This window comes from Phallusia mammillata, chromosome 1 (assembly GCF_965637545.1).
Source record: "Phallusia mammillata chromosome 1, kaPhaMamm4.hap1.1, whole genome shotgun sequence".
Classification (NCBI taxonomy): Eukaryota; Metazoa; Chordata; class Ascidiacea; order Phlebobranchia; family Ascidiidae; genus Phallusia; species Phallusia mammillata.
The window spans coordinates 32,930,050-32,958,043 of NC_137252.1; the positions used below are offsets into that span (position 1 = coordinate 32,930,050).

Here is a 27,994-nt window from a genome sequence, read left to right on the forward strand (position 1 = left end):
ATCAATATTTACAAACTATATTCGCTAATGTTGACATAAAGTTTTTTGTGACCTTTGCAAAAAAAAACAGTTTTTAAGTTACGTCAAAGACTAAAACAACTTTTCCGAAAGTCTTACTCTGGCACAAAAGACAACAAAAAACTTTCTCTTTCAACAAAAACTTTTTCTAAATAAACAAACTGGCACAAACACAATCTAATCTGAACCTTGCAAAAAACTGCACTGCATCTAGCCTGCAAACTCCCTTGCTACCTTATCCTATCTTTCCTCGCTCCTGCCGCTGCCTATGTTAACGCATAAAATGAACGAGTTGCCCTATGTCGCCCTCTTATATAGCTCTGCATGACCCACTGAGGAACGAACCTTATACAATAAGTTGATAATTAACCCCGAGGTCGGTCTTTGCCGAGCTCGGGCATGTTTGTGACGACATAGTTGGTTATTGTGGCGCAATACCTAGCGCTTCGTAATGAAATACTGTTAATAGGAAGATTTAAGTGACACCTAATGCAAACAAAAATATGTTTGCATTTGTTAACAATTTAAAATTATTGCTATTTTTGTTTTAGGCGTTAGTATTTTTTTTCAATTTGTTCACGTCGGATAAATTTTTTTCGCGCACGCTAGATTTAAACCATCCGCAGTTCGGCTAAAAAAATTGGTACATACGTTTATAACAAATTACCAATACCCTGGTTCGCAACCCAATGACCCCCCTGGCTTTGCCAATCATAAAGCCCAATATGCAGTGATGGGATTCAATTTTTTTGTCAGTCGGATCTGTTACAAAAAGTCCATTGACAGTAACCAGTAATGCTAACCGGTTCGCTGATCTCTTAAAATTTCGTGAGATGGTTCTATAGAACCGGTGCGAACCGGCTGAATCCCACCACTGTAATGTGTATGGTTTAAATTCCTGCGTTTATTGGCTTGTTGAAAAACGACATGCACATATCGGTTACATCACTATTTGCCGATGACGTCACTATTTGATTATGACGTCAAATATTTATTTTCAACATATATTGTCCTAACTGCACAATTTCAATTACAAAAAAGTAAATACACGGCTTTGCAGATCTGTTGATTGCTTTATGTAATTCGTAGTGTTTTAAAAAAGCGGAAAGTCGTCTCACTTTTGGTCCTCATTCTCTATGATGTCATAATAATTGCGTTGTTCGGTCACACAGTGAACCCTGGGCCAAATAATTACTTAAAACAAACTTTTATTCCAATGTTGTTTTTATTGCGTCATCTTATATGACCGGGCGTATCGTTAAAACCGCGGTGTAGAGTCCAATAAATCGAGGAGGTTTATTTGACAACAGAAAAAAGTTAGATTGTTACAAGTTGAGGAGAAACAGCCACTTCTCTACCGGCTAAGTATTCCTTATCACTTACTTCAATATTTGCACTCGCTTCTTAGGGCATGTTTTGTCAGAACATCCGACACCAAATTTAGTGCTTTGCGCAGTTCAGTGGAACTGTATGATTTTTAGGCGGGAAATCAAGTCAGCATTTTTTAAGCACAGCCTCGTGTTTTGGAGAGTAACAGATTATTTTCCGTCAAAGCTATTAACGTGAAAACACAAAATCACATTCTTTCCAAAAGTGCAGCAATTTCGGTTTAGAAACTAAGGTAAAGGATAGGAACTAAGGTTTTAAGTTAGTTTTAAGGTTGTTTTTTGTTATGACACCACCCAAAAAACCCTAACTGTCAGCATTCCTACACAATTTGCTTTTAAATAATCAATGCTCTTTGCGCCACCAATCGGTAATTCGCAATCTTTTTTGTTTTGAGTTCTCACGTTAGTAGCTACACCATGTTCTAGCTCTTAAATCTATTTCTGAAAGCTTTAGTCCAAAACATCGGAATTTCCTGGAATCATGGGCAAAATGACTTTTACAGGTAAACTTTCCATATTAAAGTTTGTCACCAGATGTGAAAGTAAAACAAAAATATTGTGATAAAGTTCAGTATTTTAAGCCTTCTGTAATTTTGGTCATCAAAATCGAGTAAAAATTAAACGACGAAGATTTCCAACGAAGATTCTTTCAACTTATTATGGAAAAAAAACAAGTGTAGAATATGATTTTTATTGCATGACAACACACTCATATTTCCAGTGGGCAAAAAACGTTTGGACAATTTAGGAAATTTTAAGTTGAAACACAATGTGTAAAGTGACGAAATAATGCAATATCTTCACGGTGATTTTTGCAGCATGGCGGTTGTTACAATAACAACACAAACATAAGCAATGGTACAACATAAACTACAGAAACAAATACAGACAGTATGTGTAAGTACAGACAAATGAACAATTGTGAAAAAGCATAACACATCAAAAAACGTACTACGTAGTAGTAGCATTTTGGTAATGTTGTGGCATAAAGGCACAACAACATTGGTCTAAAATGTGTAATAGCATATTGATGGGTTGGACAAGAATCTTTAACCCTCAGCCTACAGACTTGAATGAGTTTGTGAAAATTTTTCGTGAGTCCATGAACACATTACAAAAATGTTTTTACACTTTTTCATTATTAACTTTTTAAATAACGCTCTGAAATAGTTATGCAGAAACAAAAAAGTCAAAGATCTAAAAAACAATACAATACTTTAGAACGCAGCTGATTGTCTTTCAATTGTCAAATCACTATAGCAAGCGCGATGGAAGATATTAAAACGTAACACTGCAAAAAGATGGTTAACTAGACAGATGTATGTGATGTACAGAAAAATTATGACGCTGCGGATTGCACGATTATTCAATTGGTTTTTGTTTTTGGACAGACAAAAACACAGTAATAGATAAACAGAAAGTGCTGAATAGACACATGGATTTTGCAATATATGAAGAAAAACAAAGAATACCTCACAGGACATATATATTAACTATATAAAACACAATGCCAAACAATTGCCCTAGTTTTTCAAAAGGAAGTATTACAACTGAATATAGGAAACAAATATATCTGATATGAGCTTATGTAGTAACAAACAAAGATTTCGACTTTCTGCATGGTAATGTAGACTTGTAGTGCATAGAAATGTTTTTCCTCGTTTACTACGATTTATTCACCAAATCATTTAAATTAGACTAACTACTGACGAAGTATGTAAGCTGAAATCAACGTAAAATGGTATGATGACGCAGCCGTGGCTCTGACGTCATAATGAAATTAAGTGGTGAATGGCTGATTGTTGATGAATTTCTCGAACATTGCCAGTGAATAGGACGGTCTCCATTGTGGCACCAAGTGGCCAGCACCCTAAAAAAAAAAAAATTAAAAGGGTAAAGGTGCCATCCATGTATTTAGCACCACATGTTACAATAAATCATATTGACGAATCAATTCTATTGGAAAACAGTCTTTTTAGGAAACTTTTTATTCGGTCGAAAATGCTACAGATAAAGCGGATTTTAGTCGTTTTAAAATTCTGTTTTAAAAAGGCTACCTGTTTCTTTGTTTTATTTTTTTGATTTGTGCAATAAACACATGCAGCAGTTTTAAAAGTTCAAAAAAAAACGTACAAAATAATATGGTTAATATATGTGGTGGGGGCAACGGTATAGTAAACGGTTAAGAGCCATTATTTTGAAACATATGGGTTGCTTACACACGAATGTGCTTAGAAACGACTTTGAATCCTATTCTAAAGTGATGAAGCATTTTCGGAACATTCATTCATAATTCTTAATCGCTGACCACACTCCCTGCTTAACCCTACTTACAATACTTGACCAAAAATCTTTCCCTATTCACTTACCCTTATAGTAGTGAAGCTAATCTTATCCCAGACCCTTGCAAATCCGGCAACCTGTCCACCGACGTACCAGGGAGCGTGAGACCTTTTCGGAGTTTGTTTTAAGCTGTTTGCGAACCACTGATCACCAAGAAAGTTGCACACCATGTCAGTATCACCATTGTAAAGTAGAATCCTGAAGTCATCATGCTTGAGAAGTTGATGGTATTGAGGTGACATGTCCATGTATAGTTTAGTATAGTTGATTGCTGAGCTGAAAAATAGATTGGGTTTTAGGGGGTTGAAGAGCCAAGTCTGAAACCGTAATTTAGGAGCCATTTTGGGATCTGAAAATTAAAATAGTGACAAAAATCAAAACAGTCGTTTGTTAACAGGCATATATTAAAAAAATAATAATAATAAATAATATTGAGCTGTATCTTAAACCCTAATATAACAAGGCAAAGGTTTGAGGAATATAACGGCCCAAATAGACGTAAAAAGCGACATGCTTTATTATCCAAACGTTTCCTTTAGGTGAGTCGTGTTCATAAACGGTTGTAACTGATGTGGCCCCTCATATCACTAATGATTGCATGAGCATTTGCCGAAACGTTTGGATAATGAAGCATGTCGTTTTTTTACGTCTACTTTGACCATTAATTTCCGCATTAAACTTATTAACAGATCCGTGTGTACTGTTCCAAGGCATAGGTAATACCATATATGTACAACACTTACATTCACTACTATACTAGCAAAGAGCATGGTGTAGACTTAGAGGAATGTGACATAAACACGATAAAACAAAAACGACATTTTCTAACCTGCACGACTTTTTCTAACCAAAATTTTCTAACCTGCACAATTCCCACGGTGGCAAATCCGATTTGATGTGTAGAGCACTTCTTACATCAGCATCGTTCAACCAACTCTTCAATGCTGTGTCGTTGTAACATTGAATGGCATTTGGACTTGGATTAGGATTTTCTACGTGGCGACGTTTTCCTTTAAACTGTCAACCACGATAAAATTATTTTAGCTAAGATGAACATACACATCAGCTCCGAAGCGTTCGTGCAGATCAGCGATAACAGCATACATATGTATAAATCACAGTACACCAGGCCCATTGAAGGCGTTGTACCTAATCAGCCGGTCATAAAAGGCGCCTTTAACAGGGAGTACCATACTTTATAAAATTATTTTATGTTTGTTACTTATTGAAAAAAAAATCCTAAATTAATTTAGGTAAAAATATCAATCGGTAATTGGTCAAGAGCAAGTTGTTTTTGTGAAGATGTGTTTAAGGCTAAATGTACTCAATCCTCTTGATTTGTAAATGGTTTTACCCTTTTTTAACAACCCGTCAATTATTACAATATCAGTAAAGTTTCACGGGAGAAAAACGTTTCAGTATTTCTCACTGGCGCCTCTAACGTTGGCTGGTTTTAAAATCATATTTACAAAAAATACGCATATATTCTCTTACGTACACATTTTACAAACGTTTTGAAAAACCACTGTGTAAGCATAAAATTATTCAATGTCGGGTAAGAACTCGGCTAGCATCAGTGGCGAATGAAAAGGGCTACAATCATGTTTTTAGCGTTTCGCCCCACAGCTATATATGTATAAATATATATGGAAAGATGGGCCATTTCAAGTTTTAGCTAATGCCCCCATACAACCGTAACCAGTTCCTTAAATTCACGACTACGTCAGTGATTCTTAATTTTGAGGTATTGACCCCCAAATGGGTAACTTGTCATTTTTTCAAAGAACAGAAATCTGCACAATCGAAAAAGTGGTAAACTGCTTAGCAATCTACTTATCATCATAGCGCAAGAGGAAACATTGAAGACAGCGAAAAAATGAAATAAACATTTGTATGTAACCTACCAGTTCCATGTATTTCTTTAGCTCTTGAACTTTCGGATTTTTGACGAACAGATGAGAGATGGATTTAAGATACGACTCCGGATAAATAAGTTGGTCGCTCGAGTCGCATCTGTCGTATAAAGCGTACGCGTTCAGACCCACATGGAAAATGTATTGGGAAACTTCCTCAACCTGAAATTCAACAATTTGTTATGCAAGATCAGTTCTCAACAGGGGAGAAATTTTAAAACTTAGAGGGGAGGAATTTTACTTTAATTTATGTGGTTTATAAACAGACACTTAAGTTACAGATCCTATTTTAAAAGGTCTTTGTATGGTTTAGCACAGTGTTTCTCAACCTTTCGGGAACCGTGGCCCCCTAAAAGTAACTTTTGGACCTCGTGGCCCCCTTCAAGGGGGAGGGGCATGGGCCCTGGTTGAAAACCACTGGTTTAGCATCTCAGCAAATTAGGTAGAAATAAAAATGTTTATATTGTTAGAATAACTCGTCGAAGTAGGTTGGGAACCACTGGTCCTTGAATGTGATATGCTCACAATAAACCACCGTCGAGTTGCATGTTAGTCCCAAAATTCAGTAAAACGCTTTTTAATCTTGCTATTAATGCTTAATATGAACACAAATTCATAACTGAGATCTACCCCGAAGCGTTCATGCAGACCAGCGATCACAGCACACTCATATATAAATCATAGTACGCCAGGCATATTGAAGGCATAACGAATCAGCCAGTCACCAACTTATTCCCATGTTGCGAAGGCTGGAAAAAAGGCTCGTGTCGTTGGTTCGAATCCCACCGCAGGCTAGATTTGTCGAGGCTTGGCATATGGTAATACTTGGAGAGCGGCTGTTTCGGTATGACGCCTTTTAAATGGCCGGGCGTAATATGGTTTTGTTACTAGTTGATGTGCCGACTTTATTTAATTTAACCAGTCCGATTGTTCAATGCCGCTAAAGCCTCTTTCAGGGTTAAGTTAAATAGAATATGAACAAGTGACCTGATGAGATTCAAACCCATAGCCTTATGAACACAATATGGTTATGATAACAACTAGTTTGGCGAGCGGTTTAGGCCTGTTTCATTCGTTTGAACTTGATGCCACATCAATAACGATATGTTTAAATGTTATATGGGACAGTATATACAAGAGTAATACGTACTGCATCTTGGCAATTCCCATTTGAACTGTTGTGGAAGTTACAATTTTCTCTGGTAGCAACTCCATTGCAGCAATAAGTTGTCAATGCTTGCCATAGTCTGAAGAAAAAAACAGAAGTTATTTGTGATGTAGAACTACCTCTTAAATTATAAACACCTGTATTGTTATTTTATGAAAAGCGTTTGTTGGTTTAACAAACAAAATTGCAAAAGAACTTAGAAAATTTATTGAAAGTTAAGTTGTTGACAAATTAATTTTTGGTGTGTTTGTCTGTTGTGATAGGTTTAGCAACACCAGTATTTTCTTAGACCTTTTGGCAGGGGTGTATACAGTGCGGCCCGCGGCGGTATTTTCCGTGACCCTGTTGTTTTAAGTTGTGTTGCGTATGGCCCGCCATAGTGTGAATTCAGTTGTTTGAGTAGTGGCGATTTGCGACTTCACGCAAAGGCCTTTTATGGAGCTTTTCTTTACCGGCAAAAAGGAAGTATACCCGGCGCTGACGCAACAAATCCGCCAATTTCCTTGAATCCCGTTTATTTGTGTTCTAATTTTACGGTTAAAAATTTCGCAAAAAAACGTTGGCGTCTTTACCTGATAAAATTTGGCCCCCATAAAAAAAATGAGGACACCCCTGTCTTATGGTAATGCTGCTATTATTTATTTTCTGTAGATGATATTGGTAAAAAAATATGCCACAAAATGTAAACTCTTACTTGTCGTTTTTCATTTGAATCATTGTGAAATAATGATGGTTTTCCAAACGGTCAAGTAAAACTAAAAAGAAAAACACTTACACTTCGCCAAAAAGTCCATGATTGTATGCAAAGAAAACCACCGAGTTGTCATTCATTGCATAGTTGCTCAAACTGTTGCCAATTGCCATTCCCTAAATTGGATTTTTTGTCAAAAGTTACATCTATGTGTTTACACATATTTACAAAATTTTTACAGACAATGCTAAATAATCGCATACTACTTAATTTCACAATTCATTTAATTGCATGGGATCAATAAATTCTAAACATTATGTACTGTTTGTACTCAATTATAGAGACAATTTTACAAAAACAATCTTGGCAAATTTAGTGTGCAATTTACTGAAATTATTTATAAAATATAAAAGCATTACGTCAACAGCTTATCATTTGTAAAAGATAGCCCAAAATTTTCTGCAAAAATTTATTTAATCTATTACCTTAAAATTAATTTTGAAGCTGCCTTCCATAATTCGGACACTCAACGTTGGAAGGTAGACTCCACCGTAACTTTCACCAGTCACAAAGAATGGATTGCTTGAATATTCTGGAAACTTCTTCAAGAAGTCAACTAGAGCATTGTAGTTAAGAAGTGACACCTGCCAAAAAATGTTAAGCATTTGGTAAGGCACAAAAAACTTGCAATAAGATGATTTTACACAAGTATGTACAGTATTGTTTTTCATGGTGTTGAAGTACTGAAAGGTTTTGAGAATAGTCTTATTATAGAATAGGCCAGCGGTGAATTTGAAACAAATTTGTATAATGTAATATTATGATATTTCAACCTTGTCATCGTCAGTGTCCAAGTCATTGTTGTCGTCATAGGAATATCCCACACCTGCAGGTGATTCTATGTAAAGAACATTCGCTATTTTGTTCCAGCTGTACGGGTTGTTGTGCAAGGTTTTGCCATCTGTTATTATCTGGAAAATAGCCAAGCATTTGAACCAAAATACCCACAGGTTTAGATATAAAACCAAATTGTTCTCCAAGAATAGCTAGGCTAAAGAAATTTATTGAATGAAAATTAACACAAAATAAGTCAACAAAATTACATTCCATGGTATAAAAAAATGGACAATATTATAAAGTTAAATTTGTTGAATTGTTGTTCAAGGACAAAATAAAAACAAGTTTTATTTACATGTAGAGGTCCATTTTCAGTTAGAAATCCACCCATAGAGCTGCAGCCTGGACCTCCATTTAACCATAAAACCAAGGGATCATTCAGTGGGTCTTTTTGAGATTCAACAAACCTAAAAAATTAAAACCAATGAAATAAAACAGTATGACCCAATGTTTGTATGATGAAAACATTTTTTCAAATTGATTTTAATGCTAGGCTTAAATAACAGACATCAAACTTTTGTGTTGGCATGTTTATTGCCTAAAAAATAAAACAAATCTAATAACTTTTTTCTTTAAAAAATACATATTAACTAAAGTAATAATGTTTAATACATTTTTTAACGACAACACTCCATGCCTACTCTCAAAATGACAAATTTATGACAAGTAAAATTTTGTTAATGATTTAACTGAAAAGTGATAGTTTAATTAGGAACTAACCAGTAATGGAAATGTTTGGTGTCAGAGGCATCAAGGTAACCAGAATATTGCTTATATGAAGGCATCTGTGACAGCCCTGGTAAACTTGTAATCAAGTCATCAGATTTTGCTGCATCAGCTACAGTCAACCACAAACACAAAACCACCAATTGCCACATAATTATTCTTAACAAGGTCCTGAATAGTTTAAAAAGTTCACTGTTACTGCATACATTTTGAAATAATTTTTCAAATAAATCTAGAAATGCAATATTCAAAATAGAAAAGAATAAATGCAACAGAAAAGACAGGTACAGCGCCTTTAACAGGCCTGACATACTATGATTTAGAAAAGACAGGCAGTGAATTCACATTGTGCAATCTTTTCTTTAAAACGAAACTTGTGTGAAGCAGATGTTTTAAAATGTAGGTACATTTTCCCTAATGAATAAATTGGGGAAGGGATAGTGCATTACTTGGGGGTAGTTTTTAAGAAGAGGTTAACAAGGTAGAAAAGTTTGACAACATTTGGTCCAAAGTAAAAGAAAAGTAAAAACTACCTATGAGATATTTTGGCTGAGCATTTTAACTGTAGTTGGCAAACAAATGCATAGGGAAGAATGACAATCAATTCCTTTAAAAAACACAATAAACATCCATGGCTAGAGATCTCAAGAAAAGCTTAACAACCCAAAAATAGATAGATAGAAGAGTTTAACTTTGTTGTCAGTAAAAGGGTTTGTTTTTAAGAAACTTGTTTAGCATCGAGAATGTATAGGAAGGTTTCCACTCAGAAGTCATGTGTCCTGCACCCTGAAAAATATATTTATGGTTAAAAATATAAAATATTTCACTGAATTTCATACACATTTTAAACAGCAACCCGTCATTAGTTTGAAAACAATTCTGGGTATTGCATGTTATTGGTTTTTATTTTTATAAATTAACGTTGCCTTTAAACAAAATTGTTTGAGTTGGACATTTGTAACACGGTAGAAAATATATTTTTTTTACTTCACTATTTCTGTTAGCAATTCAAAGAAATCAAATTCAATTGAATTATGTGCACAAGGTTGTGGGTTCTAATCCTGCCTCAACCACTTGTGTTTCTTAAATTAAAAACTTTAACGGCATTGCTGCAACAAATTTGGACTTAATGGATTAAACTAAAATAAAGTTAATAACCTTCTAAAAGTGAAAACTAACTAAAACTAGAATAGTGGTTTTTCTATATATTGCCAGTTTATATATACTACATCATACTTGTATCACATATACCATTTACTATATTTATAATGGATATATATTTGGCACCTACATTTCATTGGGTCCCTATCCTTTTCCTGGCACTTTATAACATAATTGTTTCTTCAAGCATAATCTAATGGGTCCCCACACATATGCATATGCAAATTGGTAACAGTAAAAATAGGGCACAATCATTGTTAGATATTTACCAATTTACTATACACATCATTTGATCTACACATATGATTGTTTTTGCAAGCAAAAACGAATGGGTCCCCACATGCGCGTTTGTGCGGATTTATGGTAAACAAACATCCTGGTTATTTTTAGATTCTTAAGGAAAAACTTAAAAAGTTAAAAAAAAAAAAAACTTTAAAAGTTTTGTCCATATTCTTTTTGCATCATTATTGTCATATATATAATTACAAAAAAACAGTAAATAAGAACAGGATAAATACTTTTAATTTATTCTCATGGTTTGACCTTGATATTGTCGTTCAAGGTCAGGTTTTAAACACAATTTTCCAAAAGTGAAAATGTGTTTTATAACTTAATAAAACGACATAGCATAGCTGCGCAAAAACAGCTGATATCTAATCACCAACACGACTGTCTCGTAAAACGTCCGGCGGACGTCAAGCTGAGCACTCCCGCTGCATTCACCCGCCTTAATCGTAAACAAGTGAACTCCCTTGAGAGTTGAGACTTCTATCTGACTGACAGTGTACACATATTATGGGCTGCAAAAGTAACTATTTGGCCGATTAAGGCAAATTTTTAAATATTAAACGAATAACCTACTGCAAACAATTGTTTAACATTTCAGCACATAAGGGCTTGTATTTCTGGCCTAAAACTTATTATTTTGGGGTTTAAGGGGTAAAAATGGGTGAATCGAATAAAAAGTTAAAAATTCTTTAGAATAGCTTACATTGCACCAACCAACAAAGCATGAAACCCTCAGATTATGTACTTGGGTCAGTACAGCTTTTTAATTTTTTTAATTTTTTTTCGTTTTGGGGGCCTGTGGGTGAACCGCTGGGTCGTTTGGGGTCAAACTTCCGGAGGATCAAATTAGGAACAATAACTAACATCTGTGCAAATTTGAATAAATTTAAAGCATTCTTTCTTGACCAAACGCAATTAACAAACCAGTGTTAGATAGAAACGAATATTTTGGGGGTTTAAGGGGTGAAAATGGGTAAATCTTTTTTTAAGGTACAAAATTGTTTGAAATACCTTATATTGCACCAAAAACCAAAGCATATAACTCCTAAATGAAGTACTTTAGCAAGTATAGCCATTTTAAAAAATTTACGTTTTGGGGGGCTGTGGGTGAACCAAGGGATCCAACGGGGTCAAAATTCACATGGACCATCTTTAGACCAATACCTATAATGTGTGAATTTGAAAAAGTTTGAATCATTCTTTCTTGACCAAAACGTGGGAACAAATCTGCGTTAGAAAGAAAAAAAAAAAAATATAGACAAAAACAATATGTGTCCCCTTCAGGGAAGGGGACCCATAATAAATCAACGGACATGCAGCTCGACAGTAATTTCGTTAAGAGAAAAATGCACCAGGCACTGCCCGCCCAAAAATTGAACAAACAATAACGTTTCATAATACTAACCCAGATAGTTGTAAAAACAATTTGTTCGAAAGTTTTTGCAAATCCTGCAAGTTGTTGATTAACATACCACGGTGTTAGTGGTTTCACCATTGTGACATTTAAACTGTTCACAAACCAAACATCGCCGATAAAATTGCAAACATAGTCCACATCTCCATTATACACCAGCACCCGAAAGTTTGGGTCTTTCAATAATTCTTTGTACTGCTTTGCCATTGATTGATAAATTGTAACATATGTTACTGATGCGCTGTGAAATATAATTAATGCAAATAATTTAGAAGTTCACTATAAATATTTGTATTTTTTTAACAAAAACTGATTGATTACAAAATTGGCTATTTTTTACAATTTTCAAATCAAAATGCAAGTTTAAAGCAAATTAAAACACAAACAATAGTTTTAAAAAATATACAAAACATTATAACAGATATTAAAAGGTACATGATCAGATATAATCGTAAAATGTCAATAGTAAGTTAATAAGTCACTAAAAGCGCAAAAAAACACTCATTGCTTCTGGTAAAACGATGCTAACAATCGCCTCTTATTAAAAGAACAACTGTTTGGTACAATTTTTGTGTTAGTAGTGGCAATTTTTCAGATGAAAAAAAACATTTAACAAACTAATCAACAGTGTCAATCGGTTAGTTGTACCGGAAAAACGTCGACAATGATTTCATGCAGCCATTGTTAAAACAATTGCATTGTTTTGGACAATTACGAAACTAATATAAACCTGTTCAGTTGGTTAGAATAATTGGCTAGGACTGAAAAAGGAAATGTGAACACTTTTGACGATCAATCCTTTTGACGATCAAAAGGGATTGTGTTGGTCATACCCATTCGACGGCTATTTTTAAAAAACGTTAGACCTTCGAGTTCACAACTGGAAGCCAAGTTTAAGTCCTAGCGCAATTTGCCACAATAATGCTGCACAAAAGTTTTTATGTCTCGTTTTGTTTTTGTAATTTTAAATGCCTCTCTGCCTGGTAATGCTTGCCATTTGAACCATTCCTTTTTGACCAAAAGAAATACATAATGGCCATGTTAGACATTAAAAAATACACACACAAATAATATGGTGACCCAAAATAAGTGTTTAAAATTTTACAATGATCTTATTTTACTTTATTTTTAAAATTTTCCCACCTGCACACAGACCACCGTGGCAGACCAGGTTTGATATGAAGAGCTTCCCTAACATCTAGTCTGTTTAGCCAACTAGTCTCCGCTGTTGAATTAATACATGGCATTGTGCTCTGATAACAAAAAGGAAATTTTAGTTCTAATTAAAACCCCTCCACAGTGCCTACTTTATTTCAAAAATACTCTGTGGTAAGGCAGTACGTACCACAATCAGAGGGTCCTGAATTAATTTCCTACAAAACACATCTCAAAAAATTTAAACAAACCTTCAGTGGTTTGGAAAAGACATTGCAACAAAATCACACACTGCCTAATATACTAAAATACAACCACTTTTTAAACAGCCCTGCTATAGTACTGTGACTGAAGTTGCATTAAGCACCGGAATTATTTTAACCCGGCTTTTAACTGTCGAAATGATTGCACAATGTTTGCCACATTAAGTTGATGTTCGGTGTAGAAAGCCTAATAAATGATTTAAAAAGCTGTTAAAAAAAGTTACACAAGGCTGCTAACAATAGGAGCAGACACAGGTTAATGCAGGATTAAATTTTATGATGCAATTAAACATTTATGACTAGGCACCAATTGTTTTTTAGCTTTAAAAAGTCATTAATTGGGAACTGTTTAAACAAAACTATAGTTTATCATGTAATTTATACCACTTGTGGGGCAGGGCACGAAATGCAAGTGATGTAATGTCATGTGATATTTTGGAGTTCAGAATTAGTAAAGTATTGTATGTTGAAATCCAAACATTTTCAGATACAGGGCTTTACACTTTTCAGAAGACTACTTAACCATTATTCAACAGTCTAAATCTTAAAAATCCTTGGATGTTTTTGATAAACCTAAAAAAATATTAGCTTAAATATCCATAAAAGTGGTAAAAACGCTTTTTAAAAATTATTTATCTGCTCAAATACAAATGAAACCATATCACTAACGTAAGCACATACAATTAAGGTAATATTTAAAACTTCAATGCTTACTCAAATCGGTAATATAACTTTGAGACAAACCTCAAGTTTGTGGCATATCGTGTGGTTGAACTGGATTGATTTAGTCCCATATATTGCATGCATGGCATGTTCATATTGTTTGCTCCGAGTTGGTTGGCCAGTGCTGCAGTCACTGTACAGTGAATATGTGTTGAGTCCCAATGACAGGAAGTATTGAAATGTTTTGGCAACCTGGACAAAATTTAAACAACTTTTTAAACAGATTGTAAAATTTTGTAATGTTACCAAATTTAGTCTGATAATCAAATTACTTTTTACCTTTGATCAACTATTTAGCTTGTTTACACATTATTGAAATTTGGTCATGTTGAAAACTTAGGTCAGACACTAAAAAAATGTTAATAGAATAACCAACGTCTAGGTCCATAATAAAATACATTAAAAATATTTCAAGATTTGTGCTAATTTATTATTATTATTTAACAGGTATTATTATTTAACAGGTATTATTATTTAACAGGAATCAAATTCCCACGGATTTAAGTCTTTATTTAAATAAAGTATTTCGCAGCTTAAATATCTTACCATCATTTCACATTTCATCTTTGGGTTGGTCACAAAATCACAATTTTCCTTAGAAGGTGTTCCATTGCAGCATAGAGATGTTAATGTTTTCCATTGGCTGCAACACACATAGTTCAGTACTTAAAACGCAAACACACTTTTCCATTTTGATTTTTATAAAGTATGAAAAACCTGTCTCCTAGCAGTCCATGATAGTAGGCAAAAAATACAAGTGAGTTTTTGATCATTGGTACACTGGTTACTCCATTACCTATTCCCATACCCTGTACACAAAAAATACATCAGCACACTATGGTTATAATTTTACAATTGTTTTAGTTAATAACAAAAAATGTACGTGCACTTCACATAATTTAAAGTTTCGCAAGATGTTTGTGAAATGCATTGTAAAATCTTTACTGAAAAGAAATAGTTTACTTTTAGAGGAGGAGTGTGTAGATCGTAATTTTTGAAAATATTTAGGTATATACATGATATATATATATATTAGAACCAATGGCCTGTATCTATCCTTAATACTACTATCTAAACCAAAAAAACTAGCAGGTTCTTCAACAAGCATACCTGTAAATTCATCTTGACATCGCCATTCTGTATCCTTACACAAAGCATTGGAACATATACACCACCATAACTTACACCAAACACATACAAAGGATGCAACAAAAATTCAGGAAACTTTTTGAAAAAATCTTTTAATGCGTTGTAGTGACTAGAACAAATCTAAAAACATAATTCACACAGAAAATGTTTTCATTAACAATAATTTTGCAGATTAACTATACAAATCAATATTATTTTTTTGAACAACATTAATTACTGAAATGTTGTGATGTTTTATACACTAATATACTTTGTGTTTCCACAAAAATTAGGGCAAAAATATCAATTAAAAAAAATGTTTATTTATTTAAATGTTACCAACTTTAACACAAATTATGCCAATAAACAATAACATACTATATATTTTTTCTAGCAAAAAATTAACTTACAAATTTCACTGTTTTCTACCTTACAAAAAGTTTTAAATAACCTTTGTTCAACACTCACCTTATCATCATTGGTTTTTAAGTCACCGTTGTCATCATATGAATAGCCGACACTCGCAGGTGATTCTATGTAAAGAACATTGGCAATTTTGTTCCAACTGTATAAGTTATTACGAAGAGTTTTTCCATCATCATTTACCTGTTGCAAAAATTTCTGTATGACTACAGCCTTAAACAAACTCACTCCATTTGCTTCTATTTGTACAATGTTACCACATAAATTAGAGCACATTCGTATGCGTTTTGTGGTTTTGAAAGGTGATAGCAATATATCAATCAATAATAAGAACTGAAATAAGAAACTAGGCTTTAGCTTTTAAGAATGTTTTTCAGTACCAGGTGTTCAAAGTCTATTTAAGAACTGTCCAGTCAATCATTAGCAAGGTACAGTTTTAATAAATATCCTTGTGCAACAGTGCAAAAGAGGCAAGAATTGAAACAAAGATTTTGTAACAAAAGTGAAACTTAACTTACCCTGTATGGGCCATTTTGTGACAATAGCCCGTCAACCGAACTGCATCCAGGTCCGCCAAAAAGCCACAAAACTAAAGGATCTTTTTGTGGGTTGTTCTGCGACTCAACAAACCTGCATGTTTATGCGTAAAGTTCACACAAACAATAAAAAACTGAAGTCATCTGTAATTTGGATCATTCAAATGCAGATTTAGGGGGTGACACTAAAACGCTGAAAGGCAGGAGATTGTGGGACATCGCCGAAACCGCTGAATATCGGGTTAAATTGCTGACGGTTAGTGCTATTAAGGTTGGGTTGAGGTTTTATAATAGTATATGATTAAAAAAATGTCCCTGCCTAAAACTTATTCAGCTGTTTCCTGACATTGAGAAAAAATGCTTGGGCGGAAAGTTTCCCTCGGCCGCTGAATGTTTTTCCTCGGTCGCGGAATGTATCCGGCGGAATTTTTTTAATGATTTTTTATTATAAAACCTTATCCAAACCTTAACAGTACTAACTGTCAGCAATTTAACCCGATATTCAGCGGTTTTTACGACCTCCCGCAATATTCAGCGTTTTAGTGTCACCCGATGTGGGCAATTATGCGTTGCTCAGCAAGGATAAAAAAAATAACTTTTCATAATGGATACAACAGAAATGTCTTTTGCAATTGGCCGAAGCTCCGGAAGAACGTCAGGTTAGGCAATATCAAACCTCACTTACCAATAGTGGAAATGCTTTGTAGGAGAAGCGTCAAGGTAGCCGGAATATTGTTTAAACGTTGCATGTTCAGTTAAGCCAGGAAGGTTACTGATTAAATCATCACTTGGGGCTGATACAGCAAAATTTAGCAACAGATAATCAACTACAAATGCCAACAGCAACATTTCTTCTGTGTATTTGTTGCATATGCACGATACAATGCAAAGATCGTTACAAAAAAGGCTGTTTTGAGTTGTGATCGGCTCACGTTTTTTGAAAACATAAAAACACCGGGAGCACAAAACGATTCAAGCGTAGCGCGCCTTGTGACGTCACAACGAATCAGCTGTTTTGTTTTTTGGTCAGTAAAAGGAATCTTATTGATCAGATTAATTTAAAATGCTTTTTATAACAAGAAAATAAAAAACACTTACGCAAATCAGCTTTGTCAAATTTCGTGGCATTAACCTTGCAATTTCTTTCGAAATAAAAACTCAAAACGATCCAATTTTATCACTCGCTTATAACAAAAAAATTACATATCGTAGGCTACAATACATTGGCAAGGGGTGAACCCTTTTAAAAAGCAGTGCTAAACGAGTTTTTTGCAACGATCTTTTCTGCTGACAAGAAAAAAAACTTTTTTCTCGGACTTCTGGAAATCATTTCAAGCTGATTAGGTAAAAAATTCTAAATTACACAACTTTGATTAAAAACGATATTTGCAACGAACATTTTTTTTTTACAGAAACACAAATGTTGATGTACCCGAATTTATTTCACTATCGCCATTCGTACAGTGTACACTCATGCAGGCCATACTGAAGAATAATCGTACAGAACAAATGCATATAACTTGTTTTGTTCATACAATGTTGCAATACTCATCACAATATACATTTCCATTTAAGCGAATGTGAATTTCGAATCACTTGCTTAACGATACAGATTTTGAACACTGGATAAAGAAATCAAGCAAAAGTAGGATGAATAAATCATTAATTTAGCAAAAAATTAATAGATTCATGTGGCCAGCCCATTACAAAAAACGCGAAGGATACATGATATTACGATTTACTTCACAAAGCAAGTTTTAAACTAACTTTTGGGTTTTGGCAAACAAAATAAACAGGGTACCAGAAATCTTGTTCTATGTAGTAAAATAATAACTCAAATCGGAGTGGAAATGGTTGACACATTACCGTGAACTTTTGAGATTGAACGGAATAATTTAATTACACGAAGTGCTTGTTGTTGATGAACTTTTCAAACATTGCAAAGGCGTATGTTGGGGCCCATTGGGGAACCATGTGGCCAGCACCCTGTAAACAATAACAAAACGCAAAATGTTGGTTATAAGCATCTACTGCAAATCATAAGACAATAAAAAGTTTTTGAATAAGCTCAATAAAAATCGGCAAATTTAAATGTGAAAATCACAGTAACCTGCGCTAAGCCTGTAAAAATGTTTGTATATTCGCCAAGCCGGAAATAGCTGCGCAACGTTGGGACCTTAAAAACCGCGACAAAGTTAAGGGCACAATTGGTGGATAGATGGTAGACGCGCTGCAGCTACACTGGTGTTCTAACAGTAGGAAGAGAGGCCAAAATTGGGGCCTAAACCTGAAATTACCAGCCGGAAATTTTGAAAAAAAAAACATATGCCGGAATTGGCTCTGAAATGTCAGAATTGAAAAAAATGTAATTACGAGTGTGGCCGAGTATGAAGTCAAGTCCGAAACAAGCCCGTTCAGATAAACAACCTGGATTGGCGTCTTTGGTCAACGAAACTACCATTTGACAGAAACACTATCAGACTCTAATAAAAAAAATTATCTTGGTAGTCCTGCAAAAGCTCTTCGCGAACAACAGTTTTGGAACGTCGCAGCGATAGAGTTTAAGCTCGCCCATAGCCGATAAAAAGTGTTCTGGCGTCTTTGGCCAACATAGACGATTAATACCACATTTCAGTATTCTATGCGGACTTATGACTAAATGCGCAAGGTTTCGGACATTTGTTGATTACAATTATTATATTTTAAGTTATAGTTAACTAAAAAGGCGGCAGAAAAAAAAAGTTATTACTGCTCCAGTAGGTTATACACAATATCTAATAAAACGTATAGTGTAAAAAAACAAGACAAAATCTCATATACCCTACAACAACGCGTTTAATGACAATACATTTTCGGGAGTTTTTTCCAAATACTTCCGGGTTCTGACGCACCTTTAAATTACGTCACAATGGATATTTAACTCAATTTCGAAAATCCAGCCCTACTGCACTGCTTATGATGCAAGACTTCGTCATTCTGTTCTCAGCAAGTTACAATTATTTCAGAAATTCATTTCCTTGTCACGTGAGTATTTTGTACGGGGATCCAGAGTCAGAACTGTTAATCGAAAGTTTCGATCAAAGTTTAAAAATAAAAACCAAAGTTTTGTCGTTCAAGTAATCACAGAACTTCAACATTGTTTTGTTATTTTGGTACCAAGAAGGTCATTTGTGATGCCTTCGAAACCCTAGTTTATTTGGGCCAAGTATAACTGGTTATTTAAAGCAGTGATTTTCAACCGGTGTTCCGTGAAAGATCGTCAGGTGTTCCGCGATACATTTGCTGGTTTGAATATAGGATTCTAATGTTTTAGACTTCTATGGTTTGAATAGTGTTTTATGTCAAACACCGGTCGAAAATCACTGGTTTAATACAACAGACGGAAGTAGGTTTTCTTTTATGGAAATAATTATCCGCCATACCCGATTGGAATGTTCTGTAGTGATTGGCTTCATTTATTGTTGTGTAATATTAAGACTCGTTGTCTAATAATGAAATAGCTGAATCGCGGGTAAATTGCTGACCGTTGGTGCAATTTAGCTTTGGGTGATCTTTAAAAATTATACAACATTTAAACGCTGTTTCAGTCGACACGAGATTCAACAAATTTTCTGACGTTCAGCATAATTGCTTGCGCGGAAAACGATGAATCACGGAACAGTCAGTGCTAGGCGAATATTGTATTTAGGTACAATACTAGTTTCAATGATACGTTTTCGTAAAACTTCCCCCGACTTTAATAGCGCTATATGAGCGTTTTCATCCGTTTTAGTGATTACGTGATGTGCGATTTAGCGTTTTAGTGTCACCCTGAGCCTATAGTTGTTTCATTGCATCAAAATTTCGTTTGGTGTTCCGCAAACATATTTTAATGTAGAAAGTGTTCCGTGGCTCAAAAAAGGTTGAAAAACACTGATTTAAAGTGTACATAAAAAATGTTGAATTTTTTTTTTTAAATATTTTTTTTAAACAATTATGGTACGATGGCCATATGGATCAGCATACGTTACCATACTCCGACCAGTTCATATTAATAATGCCAAACAGGCTAAAGCTAACATACACGGACAAGGAAACGATAGAATAAGTCAATACTAGGCCTACTTCCTTATAATAACGTGCACTTAATACTAGTGATGCACCGAAGTTTCGGTTGGCCTAAACATTTCGGCCGAATCCGCTGTTTTCCAATGTTTCGGTTTCGGCCCGAACTTTTTTAAAAATTCGGCCGAAACCGAACTTTTTTATTGCATTGAATTTAGGCCTTAAACTTCATTTTCGCCCAAACGAAACATCAAGAACTAACTATTTGTTGTATCTATAAAATACGAGCCACGTTGTCTGCAAAATATTAGATGTTTACTAAAGCTTAAACATTGTGAAAGTGATTTTAGTTTGTCAAAATTGAGTTCTCTCGCATCAACAACGCAAGGTTCAATTGAAAACATCCATAAGAAAGGGGATTTTAGGTTCGGCCTGATTCGGCCGAAATTATATATAATATTCGGTTTCGGCCCGAACCTTTTTAGTCGGGTTCGGTGCATCACTACTTAATACCACAGATCTTTTCTCAAACTGTGTGCCGCGTGTGTTGTAAGAGATTTTAAAGTGTGCCACGAAATATTTCCTATTTTGAAGTGCAAAGCGTTCCTGGTGTTTTAGGACTTCATTACGAAATACTGGTGTGCAAGACAACGTTTCAAAGCTCATTTTTTACTAAATGGTAATAAAAAAGCTCCTCAATAAAGTTGAAAATTAACATTCTTTGAACAATTTTTGTTAAGTTAACCTGTGAAGTGTGCCGCAGAAGGAAACTTTAGTTCTTTAATGCGCCACATGCTTAAAAAGTTTAAGAACCACTGCCATAAAACCTAAACCACAAAAAATTCCACGTACCCTTATTGTGGTGTAACTGAGTGTTCCATATTCCTGGGCAAAACCAGCAACTTGGCCTTCAAGGTACCATGGTTTTCGGGATCGGCTTACTGGTTGTTTCAGACTATCAACAAACCATTCGTCACCCAAGAAGTTGCAAGCCATATCTGTGTCTCCGTTGTACAGAAGAATGTGGAAATCCGGGTGCTTTAGTAGTTGATGATATTGGGCTGTCATGTTTTGATATATAGTGGTGTACTGCAAATTGCTGTGGAGAAACAAATAAAAGATTCGGTTTTCGGTGCATGTTAAAGATGCAAGATAGTAATTTAATGGTGAAAATAACGGCCCAAATAGACGTAAAAAGTGACATGCTTTATTGTTCAAACGTTTTGCCAAATGCTCATGCCATCATCAGTGATATTAAGGCCACATCAGTTACACCCGTTTATATACACTTGAGTCGCATGAAGGAATGATAAAAAGATGCAAAACAAGCACCATGATTATGTTCCAAGATAGTAGTATTTTGTTGGTGATTTTTTGTAAAGAAAGGTATAAGAAAATACTGAACAGGCATTTTGTCCACCAGGTAGCATATTTGATCAGATATTTGAAAGTATAAAAAAACATTGAAAAAAATGATACAATGCAGGCACTGAAGAAAAATGGTTCGAAACTTCAGATGTGCAAGCATAACTTTACATTTTGGTGCGAAGGAATTTTTAACTAAATACATTACAATACTAGGTGACAAAATACAAGGGTTGAAATACCATGATGTTGAACATGAACTTTACCTGCATACGCTCCATTCTGGAAGGTGAGCTTTGATGTGAAGTGCACTTCTGACATCTTGTCTGTTTAACCAGTTGGTTTCAGCTGTGGAGTTTATACAAGGTGGAACTACACCGGTACTGTCTTTCCCTTGTTGAACATTCAACGTTTGAGTCAGCTTCTGTTAAAACATAATGAATGTGACATGGTAAAATGTAAACAGATGAGTTTCAAGCAATTATTTACATGCATTGTTGCTTAATGTTTTATGATTCCTGGCAGCAAAAGTTTATGCGTAAGTAACCGCAAGGGTACCATGCTAACCTGTAGTACCCATAAGCATATAGAGTACTTAACGAGTACTACATCACAAAATACGAAACTTTGTCTCAAAATTTACATTGCAAACCAACTGAAATATAAACAACAATTTTGTTTGCTTTAATGTGTGACTGACATATTTTACATTAGTGGTTAATTCATCACCTAAAATATTTATCTTTTTGAGAAATATTATTTGCAATAAACTAAAAATGTTTTTGCTTTAGGCACGCAATTAACCAAATCATTTTAAATTTACATTGAGATTGAAATACAGAGCAAAAACTTGTGCAGCAGCAATGATTTACTTTGTATCAGGACAAAACACTAACTGCCATTTGCAAACAAATAGCTGTATGTCTGTACAGTGAAAATAATCAATTTTAAGAGAGGGGAGGGGGGGATGCAAACAATGCGATATCACATGTCACAAAAGCGAGTGGTCACAAGATATCGCATCACATGGGGTTCGTCACATGAAACTTTGTTATTGTTTCCTTGTAGCATTGAAATTATTGGACAATTTGCTTAGAATGTTTTTGTGCTCTTTTTGTAGGGTTGATGATCAAAGTATTTTTTACAAGAATGGTTAAATTTCAACTAAGCACACTTTTCAATTGTTTGCATGTTAAATATTTCAATAAAAGAGTAGTTTAACATCACAGTGTTTTTAAGTGCAAAATGCAAGGAGTTTATAACAATTGCTTGATAATATTTTAATTTGTTTATTTAATATGTTTACTTACAAAAAAGTTTTTTCACAGACAAAAAGTTAAACTTACTGACTAAAAAAGCACAAAATATACAAGTCAAACCAACCCTTTCAACAATTGTTGAATATTTTCTGACAAGCAAATTTTTCTGGAATAGGTTTTTCATATCATGCAAGTATCTTAGTTTGCTTGTGCCAGCTCCTCCATAACAGTCAAGATACAAAGCGTATTCGTTGAGTCCACTTTGGTAGACAATGTTAAAAGCTTCGAAAACCTGTGGAAAAAAACATTGTGTTACTGTGAATATTATTTCTGGGAATCATTCCCTGTTCTATTACCATTGTTGCAACAACTTTCACTTTTCATTATATATATCACAAAAAAATGTTTATTTTTATCCCTTTTAATGCTCTATATCAGTGCTCCGCAACCGGTGTGCCGCCGCACACTGGTGTGCCGCAAGACGATGCTGGGTGTGCCGCCGCAAAACAGTAACTTTTGTTTCAAATTTGTTTTTGTGTATTTAAATGTTATAGCAAATGATACAGTTCACAACACCAAACTGAAGCTAAACTACTCACTACTCATTCGTGTTTTATTACGTCATAATATACTTTACAATGGCTCAATGCAGGGGTCTCAAAACATGCGGCCTGGTGTTGCCCCAAGAGGGTTTTTGTGCCGCCCGCGAACTAACTTTTAAATTTTAGGTATTTACCTCAGGTGGAATACCCAGTCAGACCACTGATTTTAAGAAACAATCAATTTTTATTAGTAATGGCTAGAAATGAAAATAGTTCCTACTGTTGTAAATCAGCAATTCCAATTGTTGCGTCAAATTTTCCAATTGTTTCGGCATTGTATGCCATTGTTTTCATACATAGTAGTTTATTGCACTTTTTACTTTGCTACACCATATATTTGTTTCTTGTTGATTACATTACAAATGTTTTATGTACATTATATGGCATAAACGCAAAAAACGTAAAAATTGTTTTTGGGCTACGACCCCTGGCTTAATGCTTTTTTAGGCTTTCAAAAATTCAAATCGCATTTTTTGGTTCGGGTGTGCCGCCGAACATTTAAAGCTTGTATGGTGCGACTTGCGTGAAAAAAGGTTGCGGAGCACTGCTCTATACCAGGGGTCACCAACCTTTTTAATGCCGAGGGCTACCTTAGCATCACCAAATAGCTCGAGGGTTACCATATTTAAAAAATTATAAAGCATACACAAAAACTAACAAGTATTTGTAAAGAAGTGGCTATATTTTAGGATTTGTAGTGCGTATAATCATTGGCCTGCTCACAAATCTAGGGTTTTATGTGATCCCTATGATACAACATTTTCTCGTTTACTAATAAAAGTCAATTGACATGATTGTCGCCCAACTTTGTAGTAAGTGGCTGTGGTTAGAAGTTTAGAACATTAAATAAAAATGTTGCATTACTTTCAACAGAATCGACATAAGAAGCAGCATGTTTTTGCAAACCACAAACACATCTTGCTACTTTAGAACTAGTCCAACGGGCGACTTAAAAGGGGCCAACGGGCGACAGGGTGCCCGCGGGCATAGGGTTGGTGACCCCTGCTCTATACAGACACTGAAGATGCTTTTTTAATTGTTCTTAATTGGAGCACTGTTTGCATTGCAGCAAAAAACATGTGTGACAATGAAAAAATGTTGGTGTACATTCCTACATGTTGTCACAAACAATTTGGTTAATTGGCCTGAATTTTTAACGGTTGAATATAAGGTTTCAGTTCCAATGTAATTTTGCTAATTTGAAGCAATATTAGAAGCTTCTAGGAAGGAAATTTTAAAGCAGTTTACTTGTTAAAGTTATTTATGATCATGAAAACACAAGTAAAATTAAAATGTGAACAAACCCCTTGTTGGCATTGTGCATTAGGACTTGCATGAAAGTTGCACTTTTCCGGCACACCCATTCCATCCACACAACAATGTGTAGTCAAATTGTCCCAAAGGCTGCAATACAAGAAAATGGTACAATGCTAAATTTTGAATGGATGAAACTCTAATAGCATGCAATAGTAACAATGGTCCATCTGTTCAGAAAACAACACTAATTACAGACGGTTGAAGAAATATGATTGCTTGCAAGGGTAATGACACTACCATTTCACAGTCAGTCATTTTTCAAAATAAAATATTTGGATAAAATGAAGCAGCTTAATTTTAAAATCAAAACTTACTTTTTGCATATTTTTTTTCAATTCAAGTCCAATATTTTTATTAAAAATATATATAGTGCATTGCTAAAATTAACTATTCATTGTTACAAGGTTAAGCATGCTTGGATTCAAATTCCCGGCACTTGCTAAGTCAGGTACCTGGCCCCATACAGTCCATGATAATAACCAAAGAAAATCAGAGAGTTGTCATTTAGAGGGAAACTGCTTAATCCATTTCCAATTGCCATTCCCTGCAAATACAATTGTAGACTTTAAACACAAATAGTTCTTATTTCTTGTGAGAATATACAAGGCAAAATAGCAATGTTTAACAAAAAATTGTGCAACTTATGAAAATCATTTATCTGTCTTGTAAATTTTTATTCATTTAAATTTCAAAACGCTTGGATTCTAATACTTATGTTTTTTGAATTTATTGTAACCAATACTTAAATGCTATGCCAATAATCAAACATTTTCTGATACCCTAATACAGGGGTGGGCAAACTTTTCAGTGCAAGGGCCGCATTCAAAAGTTTATAATCTTATGGGGCCGCATAGTATTTCACCAACGGCCGCCAATTGCTTGCTTGTTTTTTTTTTAAATAACTGGTGTAAAGAATTAGGTTTATATTATATAAAATTTCTTACTTGACGCATAAGTTTAGCTAAACTGAGCTAACTGTTTATGACGTCATAATCTGTATTGTGACGATTGCGGTGCCTGTTCTTTCGCATTGTTTGCACACAATAAGCGGATAAAAAGCCTGGTACATATGGTTACTAGGCTGGTAATCTTTTTTATATAGTCTCACGAAATCTGTTTTTAGCAGTTTCAAAATCAAAATATTTGGCAAAATAATTTTAGTTACGTCACCGCCGCCAGCACGTGTATTTCAACATACATGGTCACAGCCGCACAAACTCGTCTCCGCGGCCGCATGTGGCCGTACGGCCGCAGGTTGTGCACCCTCGATTTAGCCCAAAATATTAATATGGTATCCGCTATGTGCAAATACGTCTGTTGTCACTGAAATTACTGGACAAACGTTGGTTGAAACGCCACAATTGCATTGTTTCAAAATAAACAAGCATTTGTTGCAACACTGGCTATACCACGTTTGTTTGTCAATAAATTCTTGCGCCAACATTAAACAAAGCGAGCCGCTTTTAGTATCCATTTTTAGGTGGTTTGCGGGTCAGTGTTAACGATTTTAAAGCCGTGTTTAATGTCCGTTTGCAAAGTATTGCAACGACCTAAACTTGATCCAATGTGAACATAAGTTTTGGCGTCAACAGTGCAAAGTGGGCTGTATTTGAAAACGTGAATCGCTTTTACTTTTATTTATCTTTATCGAACCAAGAAATTGTGTCAAGTGACGATTTGCAAAATAACATGGCAGAAACAACAGGCTAAAGCACGCAAAAAGTATCTGTGTTTAGTTCCAATGTAAGTATGGTATGGGTACATATACTACACATGGTATAGGTATCGGCAAGTCGCACCCCCGGTATTTTTTAAAACTCTGCGGCTGTGCTCATAATACTATTCAGCGTTACTAACATTCTCTTTAAAATTTACTAACATTTGGCGGGCCGCATGAACTCCTTTGCCGGGCCGCATGCGGCCCGCGGGCCGTAGTTTGCCCACCCCTGCCCTAATAAAATTGAACCTTAAATTGAGTATGCAAATAACTGGAATAATTTGTAAAGTTTTTCTCAGTGTGTTTCTGCAAATAAATGACAATTTATTTTACCTTGAAATTGAATTTGAAGCTTCCTTCCATAATTCTAACACTCAACGTTGGAACATAAATGCCTCCGTAACTTTCACCAGTCACAAAGAATGGATTGCTTGCATATTCTGGAAACTTCTTGAAGAAGTCGACCAGGGCATTGTGGTTAAGCATGGACACCTTTTAATTGTTAAATAAAGTTTAATATGTGCCAATATTTTTTTGGTTTAGTAAATTTAATTCAAAACTGCGCAGCATAACTATTTTTATCTAAGAGTAATTTTAAGAGTAAGCTATTTTATCTAAGAGTAAATTAGAAAAATTGACTTTACTAACATCATCGTCATTGACTTTGGTGTCGCCATTATCGTCATATGAATATCCAACGCCAGCGGGTGATTCAAGATAGATGACATTTGCAATTTTGTTCCAACTGTATGGATTGTTTGAAAGCGTTTCCCCATCATCTTTTACCTAATAACATGGTCAAAAGGATATTTTTTATGACAGCATGAGTATTAGTTGAAACATCAGAAAAACTTTGTAACTTTTACACCTGTTTGGGCTACTATGTTTCTCCTATCAATTTACAGTCAAAACTTAAAAAAAAGCTTACATGAAGTGGTCCATTTTCAGACAGGAACCCATCCAGTGAGCTGCAACCTGGTCCACCATTCAACCACAACACAACTGGATCACTTGCTGGATCATTTTGAGATTCCACAAACCTGGTACACATTAAACTCAATTGTAAATCGATAAATGTGGCCACCATCTAGCCCAGTAACAGAATAGGCAAATAAAAGCTGCCAGCAGGACGAAGCCTAAAATATCTTTTTTTAAGAATATACGTACAAAACACAGTAAACAAGAAATGGACAAACCAGTAGTGGAAGTGTTTGGTTTCAGAGGCATCAAGATATCCAGAATACATCTTAAATGATGGAAAAGGTGATGCACCCGGCAAATGGGTCACAAGGTCATCATCCTTTGCTGCAAAGACACAGGCCAACCCAGAAATCAAAACTAGACAAAGCAACATCATCATTACCTAACGCCTGCATAAATGTTTTAATTTAGTTACGTGTAAATAATAAACATGTTGCTGATACGAGTGGAGTGATAGTAACTTGCAAGTCGAAC

At 34.8% G+C, this 27,994-nt stretch overlaps 2 protein-coding genes and 1 pseudogene across 3 annotated transcripts; all 3 read right to left on the minus strand.

Annotated features, from left to right (window-relative positions):
- Positions 1–2,081: 2,081 nt before the first annotated feature.
- On the minus strand, positions 2,082–9,760 carry LOC145228632 (lysosomal protective protein-like). Its single transcript, XM_080093792.1, has 10 exons — positions 9,139–9,760; positions 8,714–8,825; positions 8,355–8,492; positions 8,007–8,165; positions 7,606–7,697; positions 6,813–6,909; positions 5,654–5,824; positions 4,612–4,766; positions 3,776–4,025; positions 2,082–3,276 (listed from the first exon to the last, which is right to left on the minus strand). The coding sequence occupies exons 1-10, from the start codon at positions 9,453–9,455 to the stop codon at positions 3,187–3,189; spliced, it is 1,581 nt and encodes a 526-aa protein (XP_079949918.1). The 5' UTR covers positions 9,456–9,760; the 3' UTR covers positions 2,082–3,186.
- LOC145228635 (lysosomal protective protein-like) lies at positions 9,316–17,197 on the minus strand (annotated as a pseudogene). The gene is made up of 10 exons (XR_013860106.1): positions 16,921–17,197; positions 16,218–16,329; positions 15,745–15,882; positions 15,259–15,417; positions 14,866–14,957; positions 14,695–14,791; positions 14,170–14,340; positions 13,151–13,260; positions 11,999–12,248; positions 9,316–9,930 (listed from the first exon to the last, which is right to left on the minus strand). The product of XR_013860106.1 is annotated as a lysosomal protective protein-like (transcript).
- Positions 17,198–17,658: 461 nt separating this feature from the next.
- On the minus strand, positions 17,659–27,937 carry LOC145212287 (lysosomal protective protein-like). Its single transcript, XM_080080378.1, has 10 exons — positions 27,736–27,937; positions 27,468–27,579; positions 27,188–27,325; positions 26,873–27,031; positions 25,275–25,366; positions 24,810–24,909; positions 23,028–23,195; positions 21,911–22,068; positions 21,132–21,378; positions 17,659–18,221 (listed from the first exon to the last, which is right to left on the minus strand). Exons 1-10 carry the CDS (start codon positions 27,897–27,899, stop codon positions 18,135–18,137), a joined length of 1,425 nt encoding a protein of 474 aa, XP_079936504.1. The 5' UTR covers positions 27,900–27,937; the 3' UTR covers positions 17,659–18,134.
- Between the last annotated feature and the right edge of the window lie 57 nt (positions 27,938–27,994).

What these genes read in the sequence shown, in the direction of transcription:
- LOC145228632 (XM_080093792.1), bottom strand. Translation starts at nt 9,455, where the DNA reads ATGTCAGGCCTGTTAAAGGCGCTGTACCTGTCTTTTCTGTTGCATTTA. An exon ending in CATGGACTTTTTGGCGAAGT is followed by an intron (nt 6,910 to 7,605) that starts GTAAGTGTTTTT and finishes TTTTTTCTTCAG; the next exon opens with ACTATGGCAAGCATTGACAA. An exon ending in ATGGGAATTGCCAAGATGCA is followed by an intron (nt 5,825 to 6,812) that starts GTACGTATTACT and finishes GTTGAATTTCAG; the next exon opens with GTTGAGGAAGTTTCCCAATA.
- LOC145212287 (XM_080080378.1), bottom strand. Translation starts at nt 27,899, where the DNA reads ATGATGATGTTGCTTTGTCTAGTTTTGATTTCTGGGTTGGCCTGTGTC. An exon ending in ACCAAACACTTCCACTACTG is followed by an intron (nt 27,580 to 27,735) that starts GTTTGTCCATTT and finishes AATGTGTACCAG; the next exon opens with GTTTGTGGAATCTCAAAATG. An exon ending in GCTTCAAATTCAATTTCAAG is followed by an intron (nt 25,367 to 26,872) that starts GTAAAATAAATT and finishes TTGTATTTGCAG; the next exon opens with GGAATGGCAATTGGAAATGG.